This window comes from Emydura macquarii, unplaced genomic scaffold, assembly GCF_026122565.2.
Source record: "Emydura macquarii macquarii isolate MOO-44397 ecotype Brisbane River unplaced genomic scaffold, CSIRO-AGI_Emac_v2 contig_2676, whole genome shotgun sequence".
Lineage (NCBI taxonomy): Eukaryota > Metazoa > Chordata > Testudines > Chelidae > Emydura > Emydura macquarii.
In genome coordinates, this window is record NW_027132813.1 from 40433169 (window position 1) to 40447532 (window position 14364).

Consider the following 14364-nt stretch of genomic DNA (forward strand, 5'->3'; position numbering starts at 1 on the left):
CAGACAGTGGGCGGGGTCTGTCGGGGGGGGACAGATACTGGAGGGGAGGGGTGTGTAGTGAGAGGGAAGTGGGCGGGGTCTGCAGAGAAGGGCGGGGCCTGTGGTGGGCGGGGGCAGACAGTGGGCGGGGTCTGTACTGGGGCTGGGCTAAAACGCAACCGCCTCCGTCAAGCGGCGCTTCGCTTGCTGTTGTAGTTCCCTGCCGCGTCCGCACGCCGGAGACCAATCAGGTCCCCAGCCGCTCTGATTTCGGCCAATCAGCGGCGGGCTCCGGGCCGCCGCGGGGATCTCGAGGCGGTGGGGGAAGATGGCGGCGGCGGCGTGAGCGGGGCCGCTATGCGGAGCCGCCGGGCCGCGCGCCATGGCTAGCAGACGGCGGAAGGGGGGTGACAGGCCCCCCCTCAGGTCCCCGCCAGTCCCGGAGCGGCGGAGCGGCGGCAAGAGGAGCAGCAGGCGAAGGGTGGCGGCGGCTACCGGCGAGAGCGGCGCGGAGGGGCCGCAGAATGGCGGGGCGGCGGCAGCGGTAGCAGCCGATCCCAGCAGCAAGGCGGAGGGTGAGGCCCGAGCAGCCAGGGGGCGGGGACACGGACACGGCGCTATACGGAGACGGGCTCCCCCAGTCTGACCTACCCCAGCACCCCGTGGGGGAGGATAACCACTCCCGAAAGCAGTCCCCGCTTCAAACCCTTCCATCTTGTTCCTCCCCCCCGTAACTGCTGCCGGCTGTGCAAAGGCTTGCCCTACCCAGAGCAGGCCCCTAATGTGCTAGGCGCTGTACACTGAAGGCAAGTTACTGCTAAGCCTGATGTGTTCACATTGCAGCAGAGTGGGGTGTATGTGTAAGGCATCGTGAATGTGTAGCCCTCTGGGAAATAACAAGGATTCATTGTAAACAAAAAAGTTAAAAACTTGGTGTTTGCCGTTTTTGTTTGAGGATTGAAATTTCTTATAAATGTACAGGGCTAAGCCCCACACTTCTAATGTGCACTGCCTAATCTGGGTAACTGAAGTTCAGTCACACAACACACATACCTTCATATATGAATACTTAAGCAGCATCTCCCTGTTGTCTGGGGGCAGATCATGCCATCAACTTTTAAGCAGAATATTCCCATTTGTACAAACAGAATTCATTATAAAAAGCCTCATGGTACCATCCAACTGCTGGTGACTTTTCTTCAGTGCATTATGTCATGCAACTCTGGAATCTTCTGCAGAAGTTCCATTTTTTTTTTTTTTTAAATCAAGGTGCTTTCCACTTGTGCAATTTCAATGTTGCATAATGATATTTAATATATATTATATATAATGTTTTCTTGATTAATAAGGTCAGTCATAGTCCTGTAAATTACTCCATGCTCACACAGAGCCCCATTAACTTCAGTAGAGCTTCATACAGTTGCAGAACTCCTACATGGAGTAAATTTGTAGGACTGGGACTCAATTTTTTTTAAGTGGAGGAGAATGGTATAGTGAGGCCTTTTGAGTTGTAACTTTGAACCTCCACACATCTGCCAATCCTCTTCCTTGTGCACATTCATTTCCTTCCAGTTTTGTCAACACTGATCCATGTCAACCAGAAAGCATTGCTTTTCCCCGCAGAAATCATTTCTTTCTCTGCATTTGAAACTTGAATGTATGATTAAGGGTTTCTTCATTTTTAAGAGGTGACAAATGTTGAAGATAGTTTGGATTCTAACTGTAAAACATCTTTTCAAAAATTAAAATGTATTTATTTAAATTTAGTGGCGCTATCTTTTAAAATTCCTTTATCTGTAGGCTCCATCTACATTGCCAAATTCATTTATAAAAGGCAGGTGCAACTAATTGCGTTTCATATACGCTGTTCATTTTGTTTCACTGAAGTCATGTTTAATGGCAAACCGTCTTTACATACCCATGACCTGTTTTTATCCTTTATATGTGAAAATGCACAGTGATCGGGGCTTATAAGTGCTGTTCTATAGGACAAGACCAAGTGGACTCTAGGATTACCTTCATGTTACAAATATAGGGTCAGATTTTGGGGTTTGGGTGAACTGTACACAGTGTTGGGGTGAGGTGGTGGAAAACATTTTCCCAGTACTGGGGACTGACTGCACAGTGGGTGCTAATGGATTTTAAGGGGTGAAATTGTAGCTGGAGATCACCACAGTTTAAGGTCACACAACCCCTATGCCAGTTCAGGGAAAGAGAAAGGTAGGATCCTCTATTCTACCAAAGGATCTCCCCTCAGGTTGGTTAAGATGACTTTTATTACCAGACTCTGCTGGTGGTGCAATTCACTATATTGACCTGTTGTTTGATAGTTTTCATTCATACTGCTAGGTGCTGAATATTGTGCTTTTTATGTCCTGCAGTGCGTTTTGAAAATGGATTTACTATTCTCTCTGCAGTAATATAGCTGACAATTCACTCAGAACCTAATGTGTACTCATGAAAAATTGTTAAGGAGTGATTGCAGGATGAAAGAAATTATCGACAGTTTATAAAATATGTGCACTTGGTCCATGGGTCTGTTGTGTATATTTTGAGTTAAATTCCATCAAACGTTTTTTTGCTAGTGCTAATTTATTACATGGAAATCTTATTTATGTTCACACAGAATCATGTTTATATAAGACTCCGAAGAGATCATTAAATAGCAGATCAAGGTTACCTACCTTCAGTTCGCCAGCTAATGATACTGATATACAGCAAGAAATTTTTTGGGATCCTCATTCACCAATTACACATAAACTAGGTAACTATTACCAAAGAGTTCTTATTTCAAGTGTGCTTTTTTAGTAAATAAATGACCATTTGAAATGTACAGTTGGAGTACACTGTAGATGTCTGAATCTTTTTGTTTCAGAAACACTCTTCATTAATAAAATCCATTTTTAATGCCATTTCTTAGAAAGGATGGCTTTTTATTGACATTATAATAAATACTATTATTGTGATACAGCATTTAATACAATTTTGAATTTAACAGTGGTATGTAGAACGTTTCTACTTGGGGAAACTTGGATTTGTCGGATTTGATAGTTTATATAAACAAAAGGGTTTTTGTTTTTTTTGTTTTTTTACAGGCAATGAAAGAAAGAAACAGGCTACGGGTAGACATACAGTTGAAATTTCAGATATTGTTAATCGTATTGCTCCACAGGTAATTATAATTTCTAATAACACTTTGCAGCTTATGCAAAAATCAAAGGTTAGAAATAGTGCTATAGTAGGCTGTGTCTGCAAACCAGGAGAAAAAGCAGTTTCTTAGTCTCCATAGTCTTACGCATAGTAAAAGATTGGACATTTTTCTAACAATTGCATATTCTAACAAACTTGTGTTTGAATTTAAAATCACAGCATAACATTTGACTATTCTGATTCCTTTTATGGAATCTTTGACTTGAAATTATAACACATTAATACATTTTTTGGGATTACAAAATTACCCATCTGATATTCAGTGCAGATACTTGAACAGACATGAGCCCCATTTTTTAGAAGAGGTTAGCTTCAAAATGGGTGATAGTGATCCATTTTTTGTGGGAAAATGCGGTGGCATGTTCCATTTCAACCAATTTTCATTTCAAATATATAATTTCTAGGCATATATTTACTAGGTGGTTCCTCTCTTTTCATTTACCATGCTAATACAATGCAAGAGACTATAGCTTTTAGTGCCCTCCTTCTTGGTAAACATAGAGTTCTCTGATGATGTTTAGTTCTAGGTTCCCAAACACACATCCATGCTGTACCTGTACAATAACCTAGTTGTCCAAATGATTCAATGTGTTTTCTGGTTTTAGAGACTGATCTTGGTCCCAGATTATCAGTCCAGAAATTTCTTAGAGTTACTTTTGCCTTCCTTTTATAACTTCAGTTCAGTCTTTCCTCCTTATTTCCTTTCTGTGACTTGCTTTTATTCTTCTTTTACAAAGTTCTGTTTGTTTGCTTTCCTTGCCTCCTTCTGCCCCTCTCCATTTTTATTTTTCTCTTTCTGCCGCTTGCTTGTTTTCTTAGATGTGTGTAAAGTTCTTCTTTGGACTACTTTGCCTGTTGAAGCCAGTTATGTTGTTCAGAGACCTATCTTTGAGATAGTATTTCAAGACTCTCCATGCAATGCAGTTCCTTAAATTTATATTTCTGTGATTAAAATTAAAAAATTGGAGCAGCAAGAAAATCATACAACTTGAAGTTTTCTGCTGGCCACAGTCTGAACTTCTTGTGAATGCAAAGTTACAAGAAGTATAGTACAATAAAGATAAATGAAAATTATTCATAGTTTAAACAAGTTTGAAATTAGAATTAGCGCAGGCAAAACTACAATACTGATGCAAATGATGCAGTTGGGGTTCAACATATTAGTTTATTTTATAAACAATTCCTTTAAACAGTCTGTAGCAACATTCCTCACTCCTTATACATTTGAAATTATAATTTTCTGTATCACATAGTTGGTGGTTGTAGGAAAGCCAGCACATTGCGCACTCTCTGTGTTAAATCCTTAGCTAGTGTAAATTCACATAGCTCCGTTAAGACAATGAAGCTATGACAGTTTATACCAGGTGAGGATGTGGCCCTCTACATTTAATCTTATATATTCGCTAGAAGGAGTAGCTCACGTAATAGAGAAAAGACCATTAATGGCAAGCAGGAGCTTGCAGAGTTTGAGATTAAAAAATGTGTATGTCAGATTTGTTTTAATTTTTACCATTTTCCTTTGAATATTTTTATAAATGCTATTCTTTTAATACATAGTTACATTATTTGTGTAAATCAGATTAAATGAAAACATGGTCCAACCTCTAATATGTTGTGTACAGTTTCCCTCATTCTGAGAGCTTTTTTGGATAATTTTTTGCTTTGATTTCTTAGTTACATTTCTAAAAAGCAATGCTTATAGATAAATTGTTAGTACTCTGCTAAACATGAATTGGCATAAAAGTATTTAGCTTTTCATACTTTGTATAGAATTTTAATACAATTTACTGATGTAAACTGACAATCTTGTCAACTTTTTATATCGTTGTTTAAATTTATTTACAAAATCCTGGAAATATAGTAATTGTTAATTTAAAATACCTTATTCATTTTGTGTAGCCATTTCAGTCTTCTTCCTTTTTATTTTTGATTGTTGAAAGAAACAGTCTAACCATGGAAAGAATGCTATTAATTAATCTTATTTTGCCCATAAGGTATGAATTATTTTGAAATAAAGACTACCAAAGAGGAGGAACCAAACAAGATTAAGATGAGGGAAGACTGCGCAATAGTGTTGATATAATTGAATTGCATGATTATTCTAGCAGATGATGTTAGTAATGTCTGTATTTATAATCCTAGTCAGTTTTCAGGGTTGATGCCTGTGCATCTGTGTAATTGGCATCCAGAGCCTGGAATTTGACACCGTAAACAAGATGCTGGTCTAACTGCAGGGCCATGTTTTACTGAAGCATAAGATCCATAAGAAAATCTCTATACCTGACTTAATTATGTAATCTTCAGTAGGCAAAAATGTGCCTACTTGGTTGACAATGCCCATTTAAAATGGTTTCTGTATTTCAAAGCTATAATATAATTGAAGATTCTTCCAGTTTGGGATTTGAAAGTCATTAAAGAAACAGTTGGCTGCTCCTCCACTTCTGTGGTATAAGTTATAGCTCTTTTGCACCATATATGGCCCTGTCTTGGACTATGGCTTTTTAGTCACATTTTTTGACAGAGTTGTGGATTACCTTTTGCTGATGCCACCAGTCACTTTTTTCCTAAAATAAAAGCACTTTTCTATAACTGGTCAATAAAGCTCAAGTCACTTTTTTAGCTTATATACAATAATTCTGCATCTTCATTCTTTTTTTGTTGTTTATAAGTATCCATTAACCATGTTCACAGATTTGTATTCCTAAGAATTTTGAGAGTTCAGATACAGATTTAAATACTTTATTTAAGTTCTAAATACCATTTATTTCTACTTATTTTTCTGAAGGATCTTGATATGATGGTGTTGTAATGGAAGAATTCAAAACTTGCTCCTGTGCAGGAGACATCCTCAGTATGATTTTCTGAATTTCTCTAATTTGCCAGTACTGTTTTTTATAGGTAAACAAAGAGTGTACATCTTAAGTAGCTATTCATTACAGTGTACCAGTAGACCAAAATAAAGTTGGCGAAGTGAAGATTGCAGAATATTTTATTGTAAACATTTGCTTTGGTACTTTGCCTGTAAATACAGTAGTATCCTAAGCCTGGTCTACACACACAGCTGCACCACTCTATGTAAGGTTGTGGTTTTAAATTGGTGTAGTTAAACTCGTACAACTTTGTGTGTGTGTAGTTTTACATTGGCTTAAATCTGGTTTATATTGATTTAGCTTTTGTCTTTAATTTATAGCCAGGTTTGTACAAGTTTAATCTGTTTTAAAACTGATTTAAGTTAAACTAGTGTAACCTGTGTGTGTAGGGAAATCTTTATTTTAAATCAAATTGCTAAGTAGTACCAATTTAATCTTAATTGTTTAGGATGAAAAACCAGGCTGTTCTGAGGGATCTCTTCTAGGGATGTGGATTGGTGAGGATGCTATTCCCTGTACACCTGGAGTAGTAAAAGTACGGACTAGGACAACATTAAATGGTACAAGGTAAGTTCAAATTCACTTTTGCTTACATACCAAAGAAGCTATGCTTTCATGTAAGGGAAACAGCATTTCATTGAATCCAATGGGATTCATGAATACAGTCTGTATATTAGCAGAGTTAATACATGGTAATACTTTTACCCTTTTACTTTGTAATCTTTTAAAATGGGATGGTCATTGGTTGCCGTAAAAGAATATACATTGACAGTTAAATTTATTATATATGCTAGTTGAGAGATTTTTAATCATATTCCCATAGATAATTTGTTAAACTAGAGAGTCAACTGGTTACACTTGGCAAAGTGTTCTTCAGTGTTCCTGATTTTTTTTTTTCTGTTTTTTTGCATTTAGAGATCATAAAATAAAAAATACTGAAGAGGAACTTATGAAGTTGGCTAAGCAATTTGATAAAAATCTGGTTGAGCTAGATATAGTCCAGGAGCAAGATGATCAATTCTATGGTTTTACTCAAACTACTTCAGAGGCAGAGACTTTAAATAATTATAAAGATTCACACATGAAAAATCTGCAGTCATTCCTTACTGAAGATTCTGAAACAGATGCTGTTCTGGCCTTGAAGCCAGTTAAAGAGAGCACTGGTATCCCTGCTACAGAATATTGTCAAACTAACAGTCAGAAGTCTTTAGACCTTGAGGCCGAAGTGGCCCTTAATGCCCTTTTTGATTGTTCCACCCAGAAATGTAGTGGACAGTTGAGCCAAGGCCTATCAGCTATTTCCTTAAACAATAGTTTCCATGAAAGCAAAAGCACCTTGGTAGAGACAAACACTTCTAAGGAAAGTGCAGTAACCAAGCAGCACATTGCTAAAGAGATATGCCAGAAGCAAGGTTCAACATGTGCATTAGAAAGTGCGAATCGGATTGCAGCTCCAGAAACTAAGAATACCTTTGTGCTGCCAAAACAAAGTTTAATCTCTCCTAGGACAGAATCATTGATCTCCAGTAAGCCTGCCGAAGTAGTTCATGATTATTTTGATGATTGGGATATTGATTTATTGGCAGATGATTCCTTTACAATGCAGATTACTCAAAACCCTGAACTGATTAGTACTCCTGAAAAAGCTTTACCATCTCCTAAAAAGCCAAGCACACATGTATTCAATGGTATTAGTACAACTAAGGAAAGAAATACTTCTGATTCTCTAATTGGAGTAAGTCTTTCAATCAAATCCAAGAGTACTCAATATACACCTCTGAAACAAAATAGTAAAAACATAGAAGTTACTGCAAAACCTCTTTCGTTCCAGAAACCAAATAATGAGATGGAAAATTCAAAGATACAGACTGGGTTTTTACATAGGGAGCCTGATGTTAAAATTAATAAGATAAATTCCACTTGGAAAAGTGCCCAAAACAAAGTTTCTGACTATACTTCTCTTATTTCAGTGCAGTCTGAGGTTAAGAATGGAAAGGAACATATTCAGCCTAACTGTGGCCCCACCAGTTTTCCTGTAAAAGGATCCTCTTCTATCTTAATACACTGTAATCTTCATAGAACACAGACTGGAAATTATGGAAATAACAAATGCAATATTTTTCCTCAGTCATCTATTTCTGCTAATGCTAAGACTAATGATCTAGCGAAGGTGTTGACCTGTACTGGTTTGGCTAATCTACAACAAGCTGATATGCCAAAAAAATGTTCTGGATCATTTGATGATTGGAATGAACCTAAGTTTTCTGATGAAGTTTTAGATATGTTTTGTGAAGCTGATAGTCTTTGGGACACAAATGATGATGCTTTGTTGTATCAGGTGTGTGATGATGTAGAAAAACGGACTCATACCCAAGACATTAAACAAGGAAATGAAAGAGCAATCATACAAGGAGCCAGTATTGCTTCCAAACCTGATGGTGAGAACAGCTTCACAGCAGCTACACAAGGACTATCTAATCATCCATTGGCACAAAAAATCAATGCAAACCAGGACACCATCTCGAAGGGCACTCCTACACATTCCTCAAAGGTTACAGACAGATTAACTACATTTGGAAATGTAATGAACAGTAGAAATTCTGCAAATCCTATAGCTGTAACGGCAAATGTTCCTACACAGCAGAGGTATACACATTCCCAAAAATATAATCAAAATGCTTCTTCAAATACCATGAACAGTGTACCAGGAAAATGGTATCGGTCTAACTCTGTGCCTGCAGGAAGCCTCAGTTTCGAAATTGGTCCAGTTAATACAACAAATGGGTGTATTACTGCTTTAAACAGTAGAGTGTTAACCAACCAAGATCTTTCACAGAACACAGGAAAAATACAAAATAACAGTTGTATGAACAAAATGTCAGTTGCGCCTTCAAAGTTTACATTTAAAAAGATTAACAATTCCCAGGTTGCTTTTCATGTAGATCCTAAAAGTGTAAGTATAGGAGGCACTTCTGGAATCAGAGTTATTCAGCAGGGTTTGGAGGAAAGCAAGAATCAAGTGAACATCCCTTTGCATACAAAGATTGAAATGAATCAAAAGCCACCTTTTAAAAGGCACCTTTCAGAATCTTTTGCAGAGTCTACAACAGGTATGTTACTTTTTTAACACTATTAACTTTGGGGGGGCCGGGAGGGGAAATCATGTCAAAGCAAACTGAGTACTATAAGCTTTGTATGGTATTGAGATATTACTTATAAACTTAAGTATTTGGTCTTCTCAAACTAAGCAAGATGAGACAATTTTTTAAAAAATCACACATTCTAACTTTATCTTACTGATTTTTTTTTTAAAGTGAAATTCTGTTTTTGAAAACCTCCCTTAATTTACTATATTTGAAGGAATACTCTCCCTCCCCCCCAAACCTCTTTTCCCCCATGTGTCAAAATACTTGACTCTACCTATAAGTACTCAGAATCACTAGGGTCCAGTGTGTTTTGATGACACTTCTACACACACCATATTTCAGCATTGCCCAGAGTGTCGCACCATTTGTTGGTCATTGTTCTTCGATGCTTGATTTTTAAATGTGAGCTGCAAATTAAATGTCAAAATGCTACTTACTTCAACCAACATTTTTTAAAAAGACTGTTGATTTGGGATGGCTCAGTTTTAGGGTACCAAACATTGGATGCTTTAAAGGGGCCAGATTTTCAGAGGGTGAGATGAAAGTGTCTCAAATTAGAAACTTGGAAATTGGCACCTCAGTCACTAGTCACTTCTGAAAATCTTGGTCTGCGTCAGTATCTTCTGTATGTCCAAACTTGCCAGCTAAGTGGGACGTTCACCATATCATCTGAAAATTTAAATTTTCCTTTATTCCCAAGTCCATCAGTGGTTTCCACTGGTTGCTGATGCGGGAATGGGTTAGCTGATTGGCTCTCACAGCATCATCCCTCTCCCCCAGCCTATTTAAGCTTACCCAGGCTTTTCAAAAGTTGCTTGCTGCAAGCGCTGGTCAGTTACTAGGGAAACCTGCTGGGCCATAGAACCAGCCAAGTCAGTTCATGATTTTAGTACACTGCCTGGCTTTGTGAAGTTTCTTTTTAATATTAAATCTTGGTGAAGCTGAACTGCTGATTTTTTTTGTAGTTCACCTTTAAAACATATGTCAGTGCTGAAATTCAGAAATCACTGCTACAGAAATACCTAACTCTCTCTCATACTAACAAACACCATTTGTATTTGGAGGTATCTGTACTTTCCCAAACCACTGACTCATTCAAATCTAATTATGGATGATTTTGTTTTGTCATAGCTTTGAGTCTTTTTTCACACCTGGGAAAGCGAGTAAGTGGGAAGTAACAATCTTGGATGCTATTCTAAAACAAACATAAAAAAATTTAAAAAAATAGACTATTAGAATAAGCTCTATAGAAGAAAGTTAATGGAAACCTCAGCTCCCTGATACCATTGATTGACCACGCCTGCCTCCAAAACAGTGACCTGTGAATGCTTCAATTACATTAGCATTTAGCATCAAGGAAATCTTGTCTCCTTTTACCAAGGAATTGGTGTGAATTACTACATTTGCTAGCTGTAACACTTTCTGATTTACCTTTTTGGAGAGTTAACCTCAAAGAATAAATGGCTTTCCTTGATAGTAATGTTTGGACTTATTGACAGGATATATTGGTCATTAAATATAGGAAATTGTACAAGAATATCCTGTACTCGATGACATTGCTTTCCGTTCTTTATAGATGGTAGTTCTGTATTTTAATCTAAAATTCCCATCCTCATTGATAGGATAACCATCCCTCTCATTGTTGCTTAGACATTAACCACAGGGATGTATAGAGTTTGGAAAGTAATCTCTCTAGAAAGTTCTGCGTATATTTTTGCATACATATATATAGTTGCCTTAACTGACTTTATGTCCTTTTGTCTTATTTCTATAATTTGAAAAGCCAATTATTCCAAGCTATGTTAATAGGAAAATAGATGATGCTATACATCATGGGTGAAATCTTGGTCATATTGACTTTAGTGAGAGTTTTCCCTTTGTTTTCAACAGGGCCAGGATTTTAGTGTATGCTAATTTACTGCTCTATAGGAAAAGACATAAAATGTTATGCTTAGCTATCATGTCCCTGTCTCCTGTTTTTTGTTGGTTTTGACCTTCTTTCAACCCCTCTGGTCCTGTCTGTTTGGCACCCGTATTATACCCGGCTCCTGTGTCTGTTCAATCTGATACCAGTATCTTATCTAATCCACTCAGATTTAGAGCCCTTTTCACGCCAATAACCTTAACTTTCTTAACTCATTGTAGTCTCTATGTTGATTTCTGATGTCATAAGCTTCACTTGAAGGGCAGCAGTAAAATTTCCTTTAAGCAAATGTCTGCTACCCAGTACATTGGTTAGTAGGTAGCCTTCATCAGCAATACAAAGATCATGCGTCTTTCCATTTCCTGAGTTGAAGATGGGCTATATTATATAGTTCCAGAGGGGTAGCCGTGTTAGTCTGTATACAGCAGAAACAACGAGAGTTCTGTAGCACTTTAAAATACCTGCAGAAATTAAATTTGTTAGTCTTTAAAGTGCTACAGGACTCTCGTTGTTTCTGCTATATTATATAGGCCATTCTTTAACTTGGGTTCCTCATTTGTTGGTACAGTATGCTGCTATCATTTATCTTCAGACACTGAAGACAACTAAAAATACATACTGAACAAATTTGAAGGATCCTAATGCATATTTTATATTTGCAGCATTTGTGATGGAACAGAAAAATAGAAAATGTTCTCAAGAAGAAATTGAAAGGAAAAAACAAGAAGCTCTTGCTCGAAGGAAATCCAGAATGCAGGCATTTCTCAAAGATACCTGAATTTGGTTTGGATTTTTTTTTTTTTCCTTTTAGTTAGTTAGCTAGGAAAATCACTGTAAAAAGACAGAGCCATTTTTAAAATTCTTCCCATGATGTCTGTCATCTTGATCTTTACTTGACTTCTGTATGAGAAATTTTGATGCTGGGCTATATGTTAAATTGATTAAATTATAAAAATAGTTTACAGTTGTAAACAACGGTTTCCTCCAAGTGTCTTAAGAGTTGTTACAATGAAGTTCAGTGTTGTGTGTACACACTGGTACTATCATGTGTTGCAATTGTGGGTTTAAAATTCATGTGAACATTTGCTTGATTCTATTGTTTCTTTGTGTTTCTCAATCATCAGCAAGATTTTTTTTTTTAAATCCATAAAGTGAGTAGGTTCAAACATTAGTGTGTGCATTTATTATATCTTTGTGGTTCTCAAACTGGTTTTTTGGTATACTTGATACTAACTCATGGAGATGAGAACCTAAAAATTTAGCTTTCAGAAGATGAAGTTAGTGCTCACTGACTAGAACAAGTCCAGCTATGAGAAAAATAGTGCATGTATTTCCAATTTGGAGAGTCCTATGTCATTCTGCTTCTTTTAAATGATAAAGTAGTATGTACATTTTAAAGAAAGAACCCAGCATAACAGCTAGCTAATCTACAAGATAGAGATTGTGTACTGAAAAAACATACTTTTTTGTTCTTTCCATTAAAAGTTAGAGGTATTGTTTTCTTGGTTTCCATTTTGAATCCCTGGTTATGTTGTCCATCTTCTGAAAACATGTATTAGGGGGTTAATTAAAATGCAGCTAATGACACTTTACTGAACCATCTCCAAACTGTATAGGCAAAATAGAATATACTGGGCCAGGTCCTCAAAAGGTGTAAATCGGAATAGCTACATTGACTTCAAAGGAATTGCACAGAATTTTTTTGAGTTGACAATCTGGCCTATTGTCCCTTTTATAGGTATGACTTCATTTGGTTAAATGTTGTTGGAATGAAATACACAATGCAGAAGATGGTAACTGCTTTAAGCAGTTCAGTGTTAAAATACCTGAAACTTCACAACTGTATTTTCACTTTGAAATAGATTTTGGTGTAGCCCTTGGCCAGTAAAGCATTTAAACATGATGAATCGAATTCTATACTCTTCCTAATTTGACCTGATGAACTGGAGTTTTGAAGCCCTGATTTAACAGTGATATATGGAGAATGAGTTCAAATTGTAAAATTACTGGTACTGGTTAACCTGGTAGGCCTTTCCCAACAGAATTGCTTTCAGTTTAAAATGTTTTGATATCACTTATAACACTATGGAAAATGATTTGATTATCTGGTTTTGTAAATAACTTGCTAAGTGCTGCTAACGGGCCACAAAGTCTTCAGTTTTTGTAGAATATGCTTTTGGTTTGTAAAACTTACAAATGTAAATATTGTATATTTGTAAACCATTATTAAACTTGCAATTTTTACAGCTAAGTATTTTATTTTTGTCTGTGATTGGGAAATTCAGGCTAAAAGTAAAGAATTTTAGTGAAGAACGTTCCAAAGCTTAAAAAAAAGGAAAGGTGGTTTTGTGGTTAAGACACTGGACTGGGAGATTCAGGAGATCTGAGTTCAGTACCTGATTTTTGCCATGAATTTCATCTGTCACTTTGGGCAAGTCACTTAATCTTTTTGTGCCTCAGTTCCCTATCTGTAACATTGGGATAATACTTTCTTTTTCTGATCTATTTGGACTGTAAGCTGTCTGGGGTAAGAGCTGGCTTCTACTATGTGTATATACAATGGAACCCTGATCTCATTTGCGGTCTCTACGTGCTAGTGTAAGACTAGTAATAATGGTGGTTGCTTGTATTAGTAAAGGGACTTTTATTCAGCTGGAAAGCAGTTACCAGGCTAGTATGATCATGTGGCTGTTTATACCAGTCGTCTTAAATGTAGTTGACTTAAAGGATAACATAAAATGCAATAGCACACTTCCAAAACTGAAGATCTAGCAATGATGAGTACTGAAGTACATTCAACTGGCAGCTGTGTGCAAACAAGAAGATTGGAGAGGCGTCTAACAAATTTTAACGTTGTCTGCCACTTAAAAGTAACCCCAGGTGGTAGTTATAGCAAAAATAACATTTATTGTACAACGTGGTTTGAATCGTATATCTGATGGGACTTCTTGTCTCCATTTTGTTCTGGAAAAATGTAAACTATCTCGGGACAACATATCTCATCAGATTACTTCCTTGGTTAATGCTGCATCTAGTAAGAAATTTTGTTGGTTGCTCTGTAGAAAAGGTTTTTATCATCAGCATTAAGACTACAGGAGAAGCAAAATAATATTTAGGTGTATGGATACAGGCATCCCAAAAGCAAAATAAATACTTTTGCTATTGGAAAAGGTACAAGTTAGGCTTCATTTGGAACAGTGTTCGATTCTGGTTTATTCAGAACTCTGTTTCTTTG

At 37.0% G+C, this 14364-nt stretch overlaps 1 protein-coding gene across 2 annotated transcripts; it reads left to right on the forward strand.

Moving 5' to 3' along the window:
- Positions 1 to 239: 239 nt before the first annotated feature.
- ETAA1 (ETAA1 activator of ATR kinase) lies at positions 240 to 13373 on the forward strand. 2 transcript variants are annotated; one of them, XM_067565266.1, is made up of 6 exons: positions 240 to 554; positions 2606 to 2743; positions 3075 to 3151; positions 6508 to 6626; positions 6975 to 9169; positions 11792 to 13373. In XM_067565266.1, the coding sequence occupies exons 1-6, from the start codon at positions 362 to 364 to the stop codon at positions 11905 to 11907; spliced, it is 2838 nt and encodes a 945-aa protein (XP_067421367.1). In that variant the 5' UTR covers positions 240 to 361; the 3' UTR covers positions 11908 to 13373. The 2 variants fall into 2 exon arrangements, with proteins under 2 accessions (XP_067421367.1, XP_067421368.1); XM_067565267.1 differs by lacking the exons at positions 240 to 554; positions 2606 to 2743; positions 3075 to 3151 and adding an exon at positions 5507 to 6087.
- Positions 13374 to 14364: the final 991 nt, after the last annotated feature.